This window comes from Pavona decussata, unplaced genomic scaffold (assembly GCF_977016875.1).
Source record: "Pavona decussata unplaced genomic scaffold, jaPavDecu1.1 SCAFFOLD_320, whole genome shotgun sequence".
Taxonomy (NCBI): Eukaryota; Metazoa; Cnidaria; class Anthozoa; order Scleractinia; family Agariciidae; genus Pavona; species Pavona decussata.
In genome coordinates, this window is record NW_028145710.1 from 26,777 (window position 1) to 47,666 (window position 20,890).

General features: G+C 41.3%; 1 protein-coding gene across 1 annotated transcript in view; it reads left to right on the plus strand.

Annotated features, from left to right (window-relative positions):
• LOC146454014 (uncharacterized) overlaps window positions 1-20,890 on the plus strand; it is a gene marked incomplete at its 5' end in the record, with an annotated part of 87,990 nt that overhangs the window by 21,744 nt on the left and 45,356 nt on the right. Inside the window, one exon of the mRNA XM_085095936.1 lies at window positions 10,418-10,746. Coding sequence (XP_084952062.1) covers window positions 10,418-10,746 — 329 coding nt within the window. The remainder of the gene's footprint in view (window positions 1-10,417; window positions 10,747-20,890) is intronic.

Genomic DNA, 20,890 nt, shown 5'->3' on the forward strand with positions numbered 1-20,890 from the left:
TCTCGCAGTGTCATCAAAGAAATGAAAGCTACATTCGCAAGATATGGCATCCCTGACGTTCTCGTCACTGATAACGGTCCTCAGTTTGCGTCCGCAGAATTCGCCGTTTTTGCGAAATCGTGGATGTTCCAGCATATCACGTCCTCGCCCTACCACCCTTAGTCCAATGGGAAAGCGGAAAACGCAGTCAAAAGCTGCTCGACTGGCGGAACACGCCAACAGAAGGAGTTGGGACAAGCCCCGCTCAGCGCCTAATGGGCCGTCGCTGTAAAACACTGCTTCCTGTGGCTGGTACGCTTTTGCAGCCACGATATTCCAACAATGGGAAGATGCGTGCTCTCGTGGGCCAGAAGGGACGACAGCAACAAGCACACCAAACCGCTTCAGCCCATTCACCAAGGCGACACCGTGCGTATGAAACTTCCAGGACAGAGAACGTGGAGTCCAGGCACCTGCATGGGCCAGGTTGGTCCTCGCAGCTACGAGGTGAAAGTTGGGGAGTCAATATACAGGCGGAACCGTCGCCAACTGGTTCGTTCCAATGAACCTCCCATTCCAGACACCTCCGAGTTGGTACCTTTGACATCGGAACTGGAACAAGCCGAACTGCCCAGCCAATCCCCAAACAGCCCTGTGCCTCAGCAACAACCACCCCCTCAAAGTCTTCGCAGATCACAGCGTATACGGAGACCGCCCACCCGCTTAAATGACTTTGTTCCTAGCTGAACCTATGAACCTAATATTCAATGACTTTGAAACATTAGGCGTGATTCTTTTGCATACTGCAGTACTAGTGTTGCTTTTTGTTTTTTCTTTGTAAGAGAGAAGATGTGACGAAACCGCTTATCTCCAAACCGCAACCGCGTGTTTGCTATAGATAGATAATCAACCAGTGAGCGTTTCATACCGGAAGTAGGTTTTTGGTTTCTTAGCATGATCCACGCTATCTCAAGTTCAGTCCCTGTAATTCTTTATTGAGTTAAGACCTCAATAAATCGAATTCAATACAACAAGCCTACCGCCTTGTTCTTACAGTTACGGAGTCCTTTAAGTTACTTTAAATCTAGATAGCAAATATACATTTGTTTGTGAAAGACGCTTATGGTAATCTCATTGATTTCAAGTAGAACAGGATTTCAGAGAGTGTAATTTACAGACTCAGTTGAAGCTGCCATCATCTCTTCTTCAACCGCGGTCTTGTTCATTAACTTTCTCAGGTTTCTCCTCAGTCAAAGCTTAGTATTCCACCAGTGAGGAAGGTGCAGGGTATGTTTGCGTGTTACGATGCCATGCACAATTTAGTGCCACAAGGAAATTTTATGTGGTATTCCTTCGGAGAAGGCCCCTCGAGCTCAGATTGTTTATGGATTACAGTGTATACACTCGATTGCAAAAACATTGACACCTAAAAAGCACAAACCGTGAACGATGAGACCCAACGGATTTGTGGGTAGTGTTTAAACAATAACCTCATTTCCATAATCAATAATTTACCGTTGTCATTCTTTGCAATTCTCCCGAATAACTTTCTACCAAATATTGCTTGATTTCACTGCCTGTTTTGAACTTAGGCAAATCGCGAATTGTATATCACTCAAATTGGCCCTTGTTGGCCAACTTGGACAGTTTCCATCGTTCACCACGTGCAACTAATTTTGGTCATCAACCGTCGCACGGGAATAGAATATTATGCAAATAGATTTAGTACACTTATACCCATAAAGCCATTGGGTCTCATCGTTCATGGTTTATGCTTTTTAGGTGTCAACGTTTTTGCAATCAAGTGTATAGAGGATATTACACGGCGGCGCAAAGATATGAATGTTATTTTCGAGTGGTAAAAACAATATTTTACGAACAAGCGCAGCAAGTGAGTAAAATATTGTTTTTAACACGAGAAAATAAAATTCATATCTTCAAGCCGCCGTGTAATTTTCTTTTTATTATATGGATAATAAACATACGTGATGGAGATTGAAAAGTTGGATTTAATACAAATACTGGGCATTCTACAAACTCTGAGCTTAGTACAAAATACTCGGTGCCCAAGGTATAAAAATATTTAAACAGTCAAAATACAAGAGAATGGGACTAAATGCATGTGAACTGGCACATAGCAGTCAAATATGGAATGAACGAGACGCTTTTGCCTGTTTTGGTGAATTGAGGCTAGTTATATCACATCGAGAGATACCCATGCATAACACAAGCGTTGAAATAAGTTGAAAAACCGAATGAATCTGTGAGACAAAATCGATCGAAAGCGTGATTTCTGGAGTGATAACTATATAACGATCAAGACGCTGTTTGTTTACCTTGCGGTCTGAAGCGGCATCTCATTGGTGACTTAAGGGTACGTTTTTTTGGGAGATTCCGAAAACGGATTTGTCATCTTAGATCATTCGGATCACGCCGCATCAAAGGAACAGACGAATCCTTGTGCAGACTGGATTCGTCGGTTCCTTTGATGCAGCATGATCCGAATGGTCTGAGATCACAAATCCGTTTTCGGATTCTCCCAAAAAAACGCACCCTTAAATGATGGCTTTTGACACTCAAGCAAGTCGATATTGCGTTGCTGTTTTGCTTAGAAGACGTGACTGAGTTAAAGTGACAAGAAATGTCGTCTAGTACACTTATTCAAAGAAATACACACGCCGTTCGCGGTAGACCCACACTAAAAGATGTTGAGCGCTTTAGGAACGGGTCGGTGCGCGAACTCAAAGTAAAACCAAGAGATAATCAATTATACGAAATGGACGAATGGACAGATTATCAACAAAGCAAAATGGAAAGCAGTTGCTCCATTTTCGTACCTTTTGTGGTAAATGCAATGATTTTTCTGATTGTTGTGTTAATTTATACTCCTTTTTTTTGTATATAATCGTGCAGTTTGGCATGTTCCACAAGTGCAATGTTCGCGATTGTGCATCATCAGCAAAATCTTTTGTAATTGTGTTTGATGATTGTAGTGATGTGTTGGAGAAAAATATGAAGGTAGCTGTACCTAGTCTACCAAAGGAAAATGGTGTTCCAGTGAAAATAAACGTAATTTTATTGAGATTTCCTCAAGCATATTTATTTTTAGCAAAAATAATCGTGTAGGATTTCACGGGTGTGTACGCATGTGTTTCGACGCGATCGTGCGCCCAGATCGTGTTACCAGTGAAAAAGCTGAAACATCTGTCACAGAAAGCCCAGAAAATAAGGGTTGTAAGGTAGAAAGGTTATCACACAAATACTCCTCTTTCGCCAAAATTCATCATTACCACTGGAACCACAAAATACTCCTTTGTCGCCAAAATTCGTCATTATCTTAGATGCACTTCATGATGCGTGATCATGGTCTTTATTTGTGCTTTTTTTAATGTACATAGTTGATTCTTACAATCTTGTAGTGGTAATACATAGAATTAAATTAATTATTAGTTAAAATAATGTGCAAGCAAGGAAGCTAAATGAACCATTTGGTTATCTTGTTAGCTCCCTGGCTAATTTAGGTTCTAGATAGCAGGCAAAAAAGGCAAAAAAGAGAAAAAAAAATGAAAAAGCAAAAGGAAGGAAGAACTTATTAATTGTAAAATGTTAACTTATGTTACGAGGTCAGAATAAAAGAAAATTAGTTCATTTGTTGTTCTGACAGTAAATAACGTATAATTTATTTCGGAAAAGCAGACACACTTTCTATGAGTTTTTTTAAGGGAGTTGGAAGGTCTTTCCAAATATCGGTTGCCATGAAGGAGATTAATTGTTTACCTACATTAGTTCGTACGTTCGGCTTATAAAGATTATGCTTAGCTGCATATCTTGTGTTGTAGCCATGTATATTACTAGCATATTGAAACATGTTGTCGAACACTTCAGGCAGGAGGCCTTTATGCCATGAATGCAAGAATTTCAACACTTGTAGGCGATAAATATCATTAACTGTTAGAAGGCCTAGTAGATTTAGCAAAGGTTTGGCTTTCTCTGTTTCGCTGCCAATTGATTTGGCAAAAAATATTAATCTTACAATATGATTTTGTTTCACTTGAATTTTTCTTATATGTGTTTTGTATACACTTCCCCAAGCTAATATGCCATAAGAAATATAAGGATAGATTAGATTATAGTATATTTGTCTTAGTTGATTAATTGAAAGGTAATACCTTAATTTCGATATTATTCCAGTGTTTCGAGATATACGGGAACAGACAAAAGAAATGTGGTGTTTCCAGCTTAAAGACTCGTCAATTATAACACCTAGGTATTTTATACATTGCTTTCGTTCTAACGAATAAGAGGAGCCGTCGATATTTATAATGTTAAGATTTATTGGGATATCCTTTTTTCTTGTGGATTTGATTATCATGAAGTTTGTTTTATCCCTATTGATAGACAGTTTGTTAATATCGCACCATCTTTTCACTTTGGCTAGTTCAGAGTTCATTAAGTGTTCGAGTGTTTTAAGGTCCCCTGCGGATGCAAATACATTTGTATCATCCGCAAAGATTTTGAAACTTAATTCTTGCGAGCTATTTGGCAAATCATTAATGTAGATCAAAAATAGGAGAGGTCCTAGTGTGCTTCCTTGTGGGATTCCACATAACATTGTCTGCTTGGGAGACTTAACCCCATCCAACTCAACATACTGTTTCCTATTTGTAAGATAGCTTTGAAACCAGTTTAAAGGAATCCCCCTTATTCCATAGGCTTCCAGTTTTCTCAGCAAGATCGTATGGTTTACAGTATCAAAGGCTTTTGAAAAGTCTAAGAAAATACCACAAGTGTATAAATTATTATCAATGGCTTTTCTTAGTGTATTTGTGATTTCAGTTATAGCTTCGGCGGTTGACTGTCCTTTTCTAAAGCCAAATTGAAATTGATAGAGGATTTTCTGCTTCTCAATATAGTTGTTAAGTTGCTTATGTATAAGTTTTTCAAATATTTGTGAAAACGTTGATAACGTTGAGATAGGGCGAAAATTGGCAGGATCTGTAACCTCTCCTCCTTTGTCAGTTGGTGTAACCTTAGAATTTTTCAGAATATCAGGTACGATACCCTGTTGTAAGGATTGATTAAAAATGTAGGTTAGACATTCACTAATATAGCTTGAAGATAGTTTAATAAACTTCCGAGGTACTCCGATAGTGGATTTGTTGAGGTTTGTTCCCATTAATAAATCGTAAACCTCGTGGACAAGGATACTGCGGAATGCAAAACTATCTCGGAAAGAACGTTTGATATATTGGATAGGGCTATTATCATAATTATTCGGCGGTAGTTTGTCAGCAAGTTCACAACCAATATTAATAAAATGTGAATTAAGTTGATGCGCAATACTGGCTTTATCGGTGTAACACCTATTTTTATAAATCAGTTTTGTAATTGGAGGTTGCCCACAACCTTTTTTCCTGGTTATTATCATGCCGATTAATTTCCATGTTGTTTTCAGATTTTCGCTATTTAATCTAAATTGTTTTTGAAAATACTCTTTTTTGGCTGCATCCTTAATTCGGTTTAATTTGTTGTTATAAGTTTTGTAATAGGTTACTTTATTGGGATCATTACTAAGGAAGTGAGTTTTAAAAAGTTGTTGCCTTCGTTTTATAGATTTCAGACTGGCGTTAGATATCCACGGTTTAGCTGACTGTTTTCTTTTTCTGTTTGATAATTTGCGCATAGGTGCATGTTTATCAGATAAGGATTGTAGCGTATTGATTACATTATTCATACTTTGATTAACATCTTCATCGACTAGGTTATTAAAATCTATAGATTCAAGGTCACTTAAAAACAAGGCCTTGTTAAAATGAGAAAAGTCCCTAAAATGTTTTTTTTCTTGGCGTAGAGGAAGCCGGTTTGTTACTGTACAGAAAACGGGTAAATGATCTGTTATATCAGCTAAACATATTCCTGCTTTTGTTATCTTTTGAGGCTCGTTTGTGTAGATGTGATCAATCAGCGTTGCGGTGTGATCTGTTATACGTGTGGCTTTAGTGATCAGTGGCATGTAACCCAAGCCAAATAGCATGTCTAGATAATCAGATGTTTGGTTATCTCTATTGTAGTTTAAGAAATTTATGTTTACAGCTTTTTCCATTAACGTTGTCGGATTAAAATCAAGCTAAAAGACAAGACCGCAATGTTTTGTGGGATTATTTTTTATGAATAATTTCATCAAAATCACCCCTGCACGTGCAGGTCATTGTACTGCTAATTACAACCTATTGTTTTCTCCAGGCATGACTGATTTTGATGAATTTATTCATAAAAATCCCACGTAAACGTTCGGTCTTATCTTTTATCTTCATGCTTTGAACCGACAAAGTTAATTGAAATAGCTGTATGTCACCTAAAACAAAAACCTCTTTACCTTTATTGTTTAGATTGCATAATTGCTCTTTAAGTGTATCATGAAAATTTGCGCAGTCTTTGGATGGGTGCCTATAAATACAACCGACAACTATGTTCTTTTGTTTTTTTCGTGTAATTTTAATGAGCACGATTCTATTCCATCATCTGATAGTTCTAAGTCCCGCCGCCTAATGAAGGTTAATTCTTCAGAAATAAAAAGACCGAAACCTCCTGCACTTGTTGGTGAATTAGTATTCAAAAAAGCATAACCTGGTATGCTAATCTTATAAATGTTTCGGTTGAACTACATCACCTTTATTAGCAAATACAAAGTGATGCCTTAGCCCATCAGCGAGTCTTTTATCGTTCACCTGTCATCAAAGACTGAACTAACGTGCATGCTCAGATACTCCTGCCATCGGAACAAAATGCCGCAGCTGATGAACCTTACAGAGATGTTCTGACCTGGACTGCTTGCTTTCTCATAAAGTGTGGCTGTACTTAGAACGCTTTTTCAGCCCCCCATACATTCGATTTGATGTCCCTCGATACCAATTGCAAGAGAGATGGGGGTGGGAATCCTCTACCTCGGTACACGCTCTGGCCTACCTCCGAATCAGAAGGGGTAAACATTTTCGCTAATCCCATGCCTGCTGAATACAGTATTTATGTATTCCCGCCTTTGTCCTTGGCCCTCTTTGAGTCGGCTCATTTTCGACCAGGATTTCCACGGTGCGTTCACGCTCGAATATCTCGTTCCGGATATTCACCCGAGGCTATTCTGGTGGGCAACCCTTAAGGCCCTGGCGGTTTGCTAATTACTATTGGGCAGGAATGTTCGGTTTCAGTGCTGTTTTTCTCCTCCAGGTATTCTCAAGAATGGGTCTCGCGTTCTCTGCAATGGGACCTCTGGGCGTTCCAATAGGTTTGTTAGAGGCCGAGACTCTGTGCATGTTCGACGCTGTCTTTTGATTCCTAGGTTTCGCGACCTTAGAAATCTGCCCGACGTTTCTCAGCTTGTTTATATCCAAATGACTTTGATGCTAGCTTTTGACAAGCTTGTGGTTCGTGGACACGTCTTAACCTTGTTAAGCGTGTGGACCATGCAGTGATATCCACGCGTTTCCGATAATTTCTCCTCTGTCTGGAGGCAAGCCCTGTCAGCTACACTGAGACGCCCCCTTGAACAGCAGCCCCCGTATTTCCTGGCCTCCTTGTCGCCTCCGGAATGAGTTTCTTCCTGTGCATTATGCGATATCATCAGGTTCCTAATAGGTAAGAACAAGTCAGGCAGAACTGAAGTTCACCGTCCATCAAGGTCTAAAGTTGTCCGTCTCGTTTAGCTGCGGCGTCGGTAGATGCTTTGCTAGGAAATCTTAGGACCATTTTCAACGATATTGGGCGTTTCCATGACGCTAAGGATTATTTCAGATTTATTCGGGAGGAACAGGCCAGTGGGGCGATTGTGCCTTCACAGGCGCTGCCTTTAATTTTCGTTAAAGTTTTCCTTACTTGTTAGTTTTCTCTGGTGTTCTATAGAGAGCAGTGCCCATCTTCTCATAACCCATAGGTAAATTTTTAGTTTGGGACGTTGTCTTCTTCCTTGTCGATTTTTTCACAGGGGATCGAGCTTTGCCTTGTGACCAATCTAGTGTTCAGACTTAAGGATCGTAAGGGTTTCAACCTTGACCAAGACTTAACGGGACAATACTCCTAGTCCATTTGTTTTGGAACTGTTCCGAGAACATTCAGTTTCCTGGGTTGAATACTATATATCTGTTTGTAAGTTGTTGAATATTAAGCTACGAGGTGGAAATTTCTTTAGAGCTACCGACTGCGGTAGAACTGTGGGTCAGAGACCTTTCCTTGGTTCTGCTGTTGATAACCGTTTGTGAAAATACCTCACAGAAGCTAAGATAAATTGTGGAGAGACCCTTCATAGCTTTAGACTGGGCCTCTTAAAAAGTCTTAATATGCATGGTTGCTCGAGGTGTTGGGATATCTCGTTATCTAGGACGGCGGAGCGGTGGCGTGGTTAAACATTACACCAGGATGTCCAATACGGCTGGTTCCTTTCCTCTCACTGGAAAAGTCCTATCTGGTGCTGAAACCCTTAGCCAAACACCAGTTTCGCACCCAAGCAACCTTCAGCCCTTTGTCTAGCTCTTAATTATGTTTTTATATGAATGTATTGTTATGTAAGTCAGGCTTTTCTCAGCTTTAAAGAGTTTGTATAGACATACGAGGGCTGCTTAATTGTTTGCTAGGAGCTAAGAATCTGTGTAATGGAAAGAAGTAAAGAATCATGTGGATAGCTTGTTCTTGTTTGTTGCAATTTTATGGTTTTGGGCGGTTTTCCACGGACTCTTCCCATAACTTAAGCTTATGCGATGAGGTAATGAGTATGCAGTGAAGATATAGTACAAAACGAATTTAAGACAGAATGTTAAAGCATGGAAGTAAATGAGAGTGAATAAATGTCTCTCTAAGTTTTACGTTTCATTTAGGAGAAAAGACGGCAGTTTTTATAATCTGAAAACTAGTTTGTTGTCGGTTCGAGCGGCTCTCGACCGCCATCTAAAGTCACCACCTCACAACAAAATTTTTTTATCTGCGACAACCGTGTACTTGGTTAGTGAAACAGATAAAGGACTTTATTCCTACCTGAAGCAGCTTATCTCCGAGGGCGATTCCGTTTAATAACCGGTGAAGCCATCAACAAGAAGCTGTGCGGCAATGTGCTATCGCTCACAATTGGGATCCTGGAGTTTTACACCAAACAGCCTGGTTCATCTCCATCTATTTTAGTAAACGGGTGGGAGAAACCTAACATTCATTAACAAAAGTCAATGCTTCGTCTCAATGAAGCAGCAGTTAAAGAATACTGACATTCTGCTTTAGGCATGAGCAGTCTATCGATTGAGAATGATCGGCAGAATGCGCGTCTCTATTCATTGACACGTGACAATCTGAAACAAACAAACAAAATTGACAGTTTTTCGGACCAATTGTTGTTGTTTTTTGATAATCACCTGAGTAATTATACTAAAACAATGATTCGGCTGAAGTTCAGTAAATATTGGTGAAATATATTTACTTCACCTTTGGCGAATAATTGTTAAATATGATGCAATTTTCGACCAACCACATCAACAGAATCTCTATAATCACCTGAGTAATGATACTAATAACATAATACAAATCTGCCTTTTATATTTTTGGAACAGAATTAAATAATGAGCAAGAATCTGTGTCTATTCATGTGTTTTTCGATTTGAGTTCAATAGACCTTGCAGAGAATCTAATCTTTAAGGTAAAAAAAAAAATGGCAGGTCGGGTGTGATGAGGGCGAGAGCTTCTAGTGGGCTGTAGCATTATTTCATCTTTGCATTTTCAGTTTTTGCATTTCAAATCATTTCTGAGTGATTGTAAAGTATTTTATTTAACAACGTTTTGTTTGCTGTTATAATAAATACATGGGGGAGTTCCAGACTCTAACAAAAGCTTTCTTTGTCACATAAGCTTAAAACTTTGGCAGAACACCACAACATTTGTCAAAAAGATGCTTTGCTTCTAAGTTTTCAAAAGGAAATAACAGAATTTATAACATAGCTATTAAATTCGTGTAATTAAATTCAATTGCGCGTGCGTGCTTGATATTCCGATTATGCACGCTGATAATGTCAGCAAACAAATGCCTCGAGAGAAAAATTCAAACAACCACGTTGAAAATGTTAAAAAAAAAAAAACAATTGGTCCATGGGTCAGCGTGTGTTCAGCGAGATATGAAGCATGCGGGAAGCTTGGAGAGCGCTCAAAAAGCTAGAGATGCTCTCGGCACTCTAACGCACCTTTCGTGCTTTACAAACTTCCCGCGTGCTTCATATCTCGATGGTTTGAAATTAGAGCTCAAACTTTATCGTTTGTCTCACGCTTGTGTCACATACATGTATGTGTGGATTAAAGACTTAGCTAACAAAACATTTCCAACTCCACTAACATTTTCTTGATAATGATAATAGTGAAAAGTAAAGTACGTACCTTTTTTTCAAATAAAATTTGTATTTATGTCAATATTTAGACTGTCAAGCTGCCCTTGGTATCGCAAACCGTCTGATCTCTGATGGACAAATGAGTGCCTCTTCACAATGGGATGACAATCATGCAGCCAGTCAGGGCAGACTTCACTTTCAAGCTGCTTCAGGTGAAGGAGGCTCATGGACAGCTCGCAAAAATGATATCCATCAATGGCTGCAGATTGATCTTGGAAATCAGCAAACCAAAGTGACAGTTGTAGCAACACAAGGAAGAAATGATCAAAATCAGTGGGTAACCAAGTACAGACTGCAGCATGGTGAAGATGGTGAAAATTTCAAGTTCTTCAGGGAACAAGGGCAAAATGATGATAAGGTGAGAAATGATTTCTTCATCAAAAGAATCAAAATAAATTCCTTAGTCTATTTATATCAGATTGAAAGAGACAATGGTTAAAAGCTAACTGTTTCGAGAAACACAATGATAACCTTCCTGACCAATTAACAGGAGTCCTTAAAGATGCACCAAAATCAGTGTAGCTTGGTCAGAGTAATGGGAAGAAAGACGTTATTATTCTGCATATTTACCAGACTCCTGCTAGCCTTCCTGAATCAATCTTTAGAAAATGTGGCCAATTAATTAAGATGGACACTAGCCTATCTAGATTGTACACGAGAATTACAACCCTAGGCATTTTATACTGCAGCTCGAATTTGCGTTTAGCGAACGTGCCTCCTTTGTTACTGAGGATACGTTACATGCATCTCGAGTTTATCCAAGAGACTTGAGTTTCTTAAGCGCGCCCCATCCATCAAGTGTCCCCTCCTGAGTCTTAAATTTGAAATAAGCACTTCCCCTCAAATCAGCGTGCCCTTCAGTTAAGTGTCCCCTCCTAGGGCCCAAATTTCAAATAAGCATGGAGTACAAGAATTTGAAGCAAGTGATCATTCTATTGTTTTTGCTATCAAGAAAGCTGGAATTGGCAAGGTTCCCGCGGAAGTTCGTGAAGTGAGGTCATTCAAGCTATACAACAAAGAACGATTTTGTAAGGACGTGGCTGATATTCCTTGGAGTATTATCAAGTCTTTTGATGATACAGATCATGCTGTTTCTATTTGGAACAGTTTTTTTTGAGGATTTTGCAAAACCAACAACGGTGGAAAAGAGTCGTATGATCTCGTAGCAGATGATGCTGTTTTGGTTTATTCTACATCGACACCACGAGCTAAACAAGATCTTGCAGCGTGATTTTAGCCTTATTTTAGACTGGTATGCCGATAAAAGATTGAATCTTAATGTTAAGAAGACCAAGATAATGTGTGCAGGAAGCATAACAATGTTATTTAAATTTGAGGACTTCGACTTTTCACTGGAGGGCGGACAAATTGATTTTGTTTCATCTTTTAAATCGGCTCGAAGTCATACTGGACCAAAAATGGAACTGCAAAATACTTGGTAGCAAACCTATTACGGAAACTTGCCTATCGGTTCTCGGTGCTTAACCGTATTTTACATATCTTAGATAAAAGAAAGGGGGGATTTGCACGCTTCCCATCGTTCTTTGCGTTCCTTCAGGATGAATGACTTCCGGTGAAAGCTTTGAATATGTGTATTTTAGTCGAAGTTCCACATGGATTTTTTCGCTTCACAAATAAGATATGGCAAGTAAACAGTTTTTACTATGTTACTAAATACTCAATAGTGTGATTAATGTGTTTCTTTGAGTGTATACGACCTTCTAAAAAGAATGTTAGGAGCCTTGTTTGTTGGTTGTTATCAGCGACTGTTCCACAATGAGTGGTAATAAGCATTTTGAATCGTTCTTGTGGCACACAAAAGTAACTGGTCGAAAGCCAAAGATTTTAAAAATCAACATTTTAAACCTCAAAGTTTGCTATGAAAAGAATTGACCTCTCTTGACCTCTCGTTTTCGCCCCAAAATTTGCTGTTGAATGTAGGTTATTTCCGTGGCATCAGTCAGACATGTGAACGACTTACCGCCGTTGCGGAGATTGTTTTCCTTACGTTAATTTCTTTTATAAATTGCTTCTCTTGCTCAAAATGTCGGATTATACGGGAAGTAAAATTTTATTCTGTTGGAATCAATCAAAACGAAGCCATGAAAAAGGCGATTTAACCGGAAAAGTGGCGTGTTTGGTACATGTAGAACCGAAATGTAATAAACAAGCACAACGGGAGCGACGCGCATTTTTTAACAGGTGTTTCAATAAGCTCTGTCTTGTAAAATGCTATTGAAATAATCTAAGTTCAGAAGAATTTTCGGCGGTTTCTCGTTAAACTTTCTCTCTCTAGATTAATGCGAGTGGACTGCACGTTTTCCTTCTGATGTTTTTCCAATTACACGTCGATCAGTTGATACGATTTCCTCTTAACGTCTCGAAATTGTCTTTACGAGGTCGATAAGATTGTCGTAGCCTATGACGTCTTATGAGCATGCTTTGGTGATAAAACACATTAAATAGAACAGGAACACTGCTGGCAGACATATGGGCGGCCATCACCGCCAAAAATACAAGCAGTGCAAACGATATAGAATAAACAGAAGTGGTTTAATTGTCCTTTGTAAATTGGTTTAGACAATTTAGAAAAGATGCAGTTATAATGCATTTGAACAGATTGTCTTTGATGGAATGATATAGCCAAACAATAAATGGTTTAAACAATTGCAAAACTGTCCAGCTATCAACGGCAAAACTGTACACGAAAGACAGAAATGATCTAGTCTGAACGTGAATAATTCAGCTTCCGTTAGTAAAACAGCACAGGCTAAATAGAATAGGACAAAGTAAATGAAAAGTGGTGAAGTAGTCAATGTTAAATTGGCAAAGTCAATTCTCAAACGGTTTAGCGTAATCTGAAATGATTTAGTGCAATGCCAAACAGTATAGCTTTCCGTGAAATGGTTTGTGACTTACCATCAAACGGTTTAGCGTGACACAAAACGGCTTTGCGCGACACAAAATGATTTAGTGTTATATCAATTGATTATCATCGGAACCGCCAAAAATACAAACATGAAATGAAACAGCCTGTAACGGTATCGTAAGCCAATCCCCGGACTTTGTGATTAATTTTAGTTTATTTTAGCTTATGACGTTGTTAGCCACAAATCGCTCGTGATATAGAGCAACATAGCTTCGCCCAAAACCGCATTTTAGTTAGTTGGCTTTGATCGTGTTAGCGAACAGAAGTTTTTAAAGAAGTCTTCCCGTAGAAGAACGCTGAAGTTTTGGTCTGGAATCGGCATAACGGGATTGTTATGTAAGTCATCTTTTTTCCTTTTCTATAGTTTTAGCACCCTTTTTAGTTCCGATTGTATAATCGCTCTTTTTTTGTACTTTCGACCACGTGGCATGGCCTTCTGTTGTCAGTTTTATGGTGGCTGCCCGTGAGTAGATTTATTCGCGATTAGTCATGCTTCGCTAGTTTTATCGTTTAGCTTAATTAATTGTTTTCTTTCGCCATTTTCTTGTTATGTTGTATCTTGATAATTTGTTGATTTTGTACGTTCCTTTGCGCTTGCTATTTTGTGATGGAATGATTGGAATGTTAGATACTATTTTAGGGTTAAGTTTTAGCTTAGTTTCTTCGTTTATATTGTTGATTTCAGTTTACGATATGATCTTGGATTCGTGGCTTGTCGTAATAAATAGATTCAAGTGATTGTCCGTAAAGTATTTCCCTGCGTTATTGGTGTGTCGAAACCCGAGCGAAGTTAGTCGTCGAATAGCTTTGAGTGCCGGCCGCTACAGTAAAATAACACCGATTGCCGATTTTGAGTCGAACCAAAACCATTAAGGATGTCGGACAATGAAGCGAAAGAAATCCTTTCAATGCCTTCGCTCGAAGACTCGCAAGAAAATCCATTGGACCACATTGAAAGTGGTGAAAAAATTGAAAAAACTCTCGAAGATGGACAAAACGTGCCTTTCGCAGATTCGGCTCCTGAAAATCAAAAAAGAGCCAACTTCCTTGACGGCGAACCACATAAGCGCGAAAGGAAATTAACGGAGAAAGGGCGGGCTTATGAAATCGAAAAACTCGACCGAAAACGTCATAACGCCTACACCGCCATGTCAAAACAGATTAAGGAGATACGTCAGTCGTTGAATGATGTTGATTTAAAGGCACTCGAGGTTGAGAGGGATCAAATGGACAAACTAAAGGAAGCTTTTAACGAGGCACAAAGAACCTTTGATGACATGTTAGACACCGAAGAAAGTAAACAGGCGTCCTATCACTGGTTCGATTTCCGGGACAGGGAATGCGTGGAATGTCGAATGAAAATTACCAAACGAATTCGTATTTTGGAGAAAGGTTTATTCAAGGCAAATTCGGTAAAATCTGGCCTTCCCAATCCTTCTAGGCACAGTTCGAAGATATCAAGGGGGAGCTCGGGTCGATCTAGAAGAATAGACGCCGCTGCGAAATCTGCGAGATTAAAGGCGGAAATGGAGTACTTAGAGCGCGAAACGAAATCAGACGTATTCATTTGATGAGAGAAATTGCGATTGCTGACGCCGAGGAAAAGGCTATCAAAGAAGTCCTTGACGAAGGAAACCCAGTCAAACTAGAAAGCATCAAACCGGAATCAAAAGTAAAAATGGACCCCAATGCCACACCATTCGTTCCCAGTTTTCCCGCGCCTTCTCAAATACCGGAAAGCCAAAACAATGTTGAAAACAACGTGACACTTAAGGAATTAGAAACGCTGCAAGAAAAACAAACAGAACTAAGTTCCATGTTGATAAAACAGCACAAGACAAGCCATCTCCCTGCCAAGGAACCACCTGTTTTCACCGGAGATGTGTTCGATTACCCTGCATTTATCACAGCGTTTGATTCTGTCATCTCAAACAATGTCCCGTCGAACAGAGATAAATTGTATTTTTTAGAAAAGCACACCAAAGGAAAGGCTAATAACATCGTGGAGGGATTCCTTAGTGTTAATTCCGAAAGTGCGTATGATGAAGCCCGCAAGCTTTTAGACCAGCGGTTTGGCAATCCCGTGTACGTCGCCGAAGCGTACAAGACGCGAGGGCGAAACTGGCCGCAAATCATTGACGGGGATAGTAGTGGCTTACAGGACTTCTCAGATTTCCTTGTCCGTTGCCAGGAAGCAGTAAGGACCGTTGGCTCTCTGGCAGAACTAAATTCCACTCAAACCCTTAGGCAGATGAGCGCGAAACATCCTTCATACTGCGCAGTAAAGTGTTGCAGACACGCCCATGACATGCAAGCCAAGTCTGGCAAGAGAGTGGCCTTTACCGAATTTGTCAAGTTCGTTAAACAAGAGTCGGACTTAGCAAATGATCCAATCTTCTCGCCAGACGCACTTAGAAGAGAAAAGCATAAACCTCCTGAAAGGAATCAGTGGGGTAGGGGAAGAAGGCGTGAATCCAACTCAGCAGGCAGCTTCGCCATCAATACGACACCAAGCGCTACGTCCAAACAATCCAGTGGTTACCAAACAAGTCGATGTCCGTTTTGTGGGAAAGGCCACACCCTCGAAAGATGCGTCGATCTCAAGAGCAAACATGTGGACGAGCGGATAGAGCGGATAGAGTCTCTGCTTTGGCTGTCTAGGAAAGGGTCACCTATCCAGAAGTTGCCAGTCAAGATTAACCTGTGACGACTGCGGTAGACTTCACCCAACAGTTCTACATTTTCCCAAGCCTAACCCGACAGTTAACAAGAATTTGCAAGGTGTTTCTCAGTCCAGAAATAACGTCCATGTGTCCGCAAGCAAACCAAGAAACCGTGCACGTGAAACGAGTGGAAACGAATAGGCAAACGCTAACGCAAGCGCGTGTAACTCAACTGGCCGAGCAGACGGAGTGACGACTTCTATGATAGTGACAGTAGTTCTACACCACAAGAACAATCCAGATGTGGAAGTCTGTGTCTATGCCCTACTCGATGACGGGAATGATTCTACGTTCGTTAAGAATTCAACTCTTGAACGCTTAGACATACAAGGCCCTAAGATATCGCTTAGCCTTAACACCATGTATGGAAAAACCGAGATTCCAGTGCAGAAAATCGAAGGTTTAGTGGTTCAGAAATTCGACAAAACAGCATCCATCGACCTTCCGAAAGCCTACTCAAGAGATTTCATACCTTCAAGAAGAAGTCAGATCCCATCACCTGAGATTGCTGCAAAATGGCCGCATTTGGAAAGGATCAAACAACAGATACCTCCTATTGAGACTGACGTAGAAGTAGGAATTCTTTTAGGATGTAACAGCTCAAAGGCACTGAAGCCACAAGAGGTGATACTTGGAAATGATGACGATCCTTACGCTGTAAGAACCTTACTCGGGTGGGGAATCATTGGTCCAGTAAGCCCAGGTGAAGATCCGATCGCCGGCGAGGACGACAGGTCCACATGCCATAGAGGCGTCACCTGTGAAATCGGGAGTACAAGGCTTGATAACAGGTTTGTGGTAGACGCGCAGACAAAAGAAATAATCAACCCCTTTGCAGTTAACAGAATGTTTGAGCTGGACTTCTTGGAGTGTGACAAGGAAGAGCAAGCGTACTCACAAGAAGATCGAAGGTCCCTAGAGATAGTGAAGAAAGGTATTCGCCATAGGACAGACGGTCACTACCAACTGCCGCTGCCATTAAAGAACAAGGCCGTTGTGCTTCCAAACAAGCGCGTGATGGCATGGAATCGCCTCAAGCCGCTTAAGAAGAAGTTGGAGTCAAATGAGACGTACCGTCAGCATTACGTCGAATTCATGAACAAGGTCTTAGAGAACGGGTATGCGGAAAGAGTTCCAGAGAGCCAAGCGTAGGAGGAAAACAAGTCAGTATGGTATATTCCACACCATAGGGTATACCACCCTAAGAAGCCAAACAAAATACGTGTGGTCTTCGATTGTTCTGCCGAGTTCAAAGGGGCGTCGTTGAACAAGCACCTTCTGCAAGGACCTGACCTGACTAACAACCTGATGGGTGTCCTGTGCAGATTTCGTAAGGAGCCTGTGGCTTTCATGTGCGATGTAGAAGGAATGTTTCACGAAGTAAAAGTCAGCGAAGAATGCAGAGACCTGCTACGTTTTCTCTGGTGGGAGAATGGTGACACCTCCAGCGAGCCAAAGGAATATCGAATGACCGTGCATCTGTTTGGAGCCGCGTCTTCTCCAGCCTGTTCAAACTTCGCCATGAAATCCACCGCCAACGACAACGAAATTGAAATTGGTTCCGAGGCAGCTGACTTCCTTCGAGAGAACTTCTACGTCGATGATGGTCTTAAGTCGGTGCCATCGGTAGAAGACGCCGTGAAACTTATCAAGGACGTAAAGGAGACGTGTAGGAGGAGAGGATTCAATCTACACAAATTTACCTCCAACAGCAAAGAAGTCATCCACAATACACCGATCGAAGATAGAGCCGAAGACATCAAGAGAATGGAGTTGGATCGAGAGACCCTTCCGATAGAACGCGCCCTAGGAGTACATTGGTGCATCGAGTCGGATACCTTTACCTTTACGATCCCATTAAAGGAACGACCATGTACAAGACGCAGAATTCTTTCAACGGTCAGCTCAATCTTCGACCCGTTAGGATTCGTTGCGCCCGTCATCCTAGAAGGCAAGTCGATCCTACAGGAGCTCTGTCGTCAAAACGTCGGTTGGGACGACCCAGTACCCGTAGAAGTCAAACAAGGTGGATGAAGTGGAAATCACAAATAACGGAATTACAAAACTTTGTAATTCCCAGGTGCTACAAGCCTTCCGGGTTCGGAAAGTTAAAGAAAGCTAAACTCCACCACTTCTCGGATGCAATCTTCAAGGGCTATGGCCAGTCCAGTTACCTTAGAATGGTAGACGAGAACGACAAGATCCACTGTTCTTTCGTCATGGGGAAGGCAAGAGTCACGCCCTTGAAATCTGTCACTGTCCTCACTGCAGAAGTCGTTTCGGTTAAAGTCAGTGAGCAGTTGAGAAGAGAATTGGACATCGATATCTCCGATGAAGTGTTCTGGACCGACAGCAGAGTCGTACTTGGCTATATTGCAAACGATGTAAGGCGGTTTCATATCTTTGTAGCCAATCGGGTCCAAGAAATTCAAGAGAAATCGTCACCGAAACAGTGGAGGTACGTGGACACCAAGTCCAATCCAGCCGACGATGCTTCCAGGGGGCTACGCCCAACAGAGCTCAGTAAGTCGAAATGGATAAAGGGACCGGAATTTCTCTGGAAAAACGAAGCTGAGTGGCAGGTTCCCTTACCCGAAGCTGTAACTGGCCTCAAACTCGTAGACGATGATCCAGAGGTTAAAAAGGCTGTGTCTATCATGGCCCAATCTAGTAGATCGATTAAAGTACTTTTCAGACTGGCACCGCGCAAGAAAGGCTGTCGCCCTGTGTCGTCGTTATTTGCGAAATTTGAAATTACAAGTGGAAAGGAAACGTATTGACCTGAAAGAGAAGACAGACAAGAACGTCTTGGAGCAAATCGAGCCCATAACAGTACAAGAGCTCCTTGAAGCCAAAGATATCATCGTTAAGTGTGCACAGAAAGAGGGGCTACCTGATATTTCTTCAACGAGTTCCTATGGAAAGCTCGACCCCTTCGTAGACCCAAAGGGTGTTACAAGAGTTGGTGGAAGACTGAAGCTATCCAGCCTATCTGAAAGATCCAAACATCCTGCTATACTGCCAAGAGATAGTCACATAACACTGCTTGTCATAAGGCATTTTCATAACAAGGTGAAGCACCAGGGCAGAGGCATGACAGCAAATGAAATACGAGCCAGTGGATATTGGATCATGGGAGCCTCCACAGCAATTTCAAGCGCAATTTCGAAGTGTGTGTAGAGTGTCGGAAGTTGCGAGGTGCTGTACAAGAGCAACGTATGGCTGCGTTGCCTGATGACCGAATGGAACCTGCCCCTCCATTCATCAACTGTGCTGTGTATTATTTTGGCCCCTTAACAATCAAGGAGGGTCGTAAAGAGATGAAGCGTTATGGAGTATTGTTCACATGTATGGCGTCAAGAGCTGTACCCATTGAAGTAGCTGACACACTGGAGACCGACTCATTCCGAAGTGCTCTTCGCCAGTTCATCTGTAGAAGAGGTCCAACCCGTCAGTTACGAAGTGATCAAGGCACTAACTTTGTGGGCGCTAGAAGAGAGCTCAAAGACGCATTAGAAGAGCTCGACCACAGCAAGATCAGAAAAGAGTTACAGCGCCACGATTGCGACTGGTTCGTGTTTAACATGAACGTTCCCTCGGCTAGTCACATGGGAGGAGTGTGGGAACGACAGATCCGTTCAGTGCGCAGTGTGCTAACCCCTCTCCTTCAGAAGAATGGCTCACAGTTGAATGGGGAATTTCTGAGAACCCTGATGTGCGAAGCTGAAGCAATTATCAATAGTCGCCCCTTAATAGTCGACTCGCTGAACGACCCGCCGTCGTTGAACCCACTAACGCCTAATCACCTGCTCACCATGAAGACAAAGGTTGTCCTTCCACCCCCTGGCGTGTTCCAGTCCGCTGACAAATATTGCAGGAAATGATGGAGGCGTGTCCAGCATCTTGCTAACGAGCTCTGGATTCAATGGAAAAAGGAGTACCTGCTTAGTTTGCAGCAACGTCAGAAGTGGACAAAACCAAGAAGAAAAGAAGAGATATGTGTCGGTGATATCGTGATCATCAAGGGCGACGACGATGTTCCCCGCAATAAGTGGCAGCTTGCGAGAGTTGCGGAGACCTACGAGAGTGCTGATGGTTACGTACGTAAAGTGAAAGTTGCAGTCGCTGATTGTTCTATTAACAACCATGGCAAAAGAATCAAGCCTGTTAAGTTCCTGGATCGTCCCGTACAGAAACTTGTCCTGTTGCAGGCGGATTCGGAGACCTGAGGTTCATCCCCGACGGGGAGCCACGGACTACGTAGCTATGAACTTTGATAATTTTTAAGTGTGAAATTAACAATTTTAGGGGAGCCATGTAACGGCATCGTAAGCCAATCCCCGGACTTTGTGATTAATTTTAGTTTATTTTTTGCTTATGACGTTGTTAGCCACAAATCGCTCGTGATATAGAGCAACATAGCTTCGCCCAAAACCGCATTTTAGTTAGTTGGCTTTGATCGTGTTAGCTAAAAGAAGTTTTTTAAGAAGTCTTCCCGTAGAAGAACGCTGAAGTTTTGGTCTGGAATCGGCATAACGGGATTGTTATGTAAGTCATCTTTTTTCCTTTTCTATAGTTTTAGCACCCTTTTTAGTTCCGATTGTATTTTCGCTAAGTTTTTAATCGCTCTTTTTTGTACTTTCGACCACGTGGCATGGCCTTCTGTTGTCAGTTTTATGGTGGCTGCCCGTGAGTAGATTTATTCGCGATTAGCCATGCGTCGCTAGTTTTATCGTTTAGCTTAATTAATTGTTTTCTTCCGCCATTTTCTTGTTATGTTGTATCCTGATTATTTGTTGATTTGTGCGTTAATTTGCTTTGAGTTTGCTATTTTGTGATGGAATGATTGG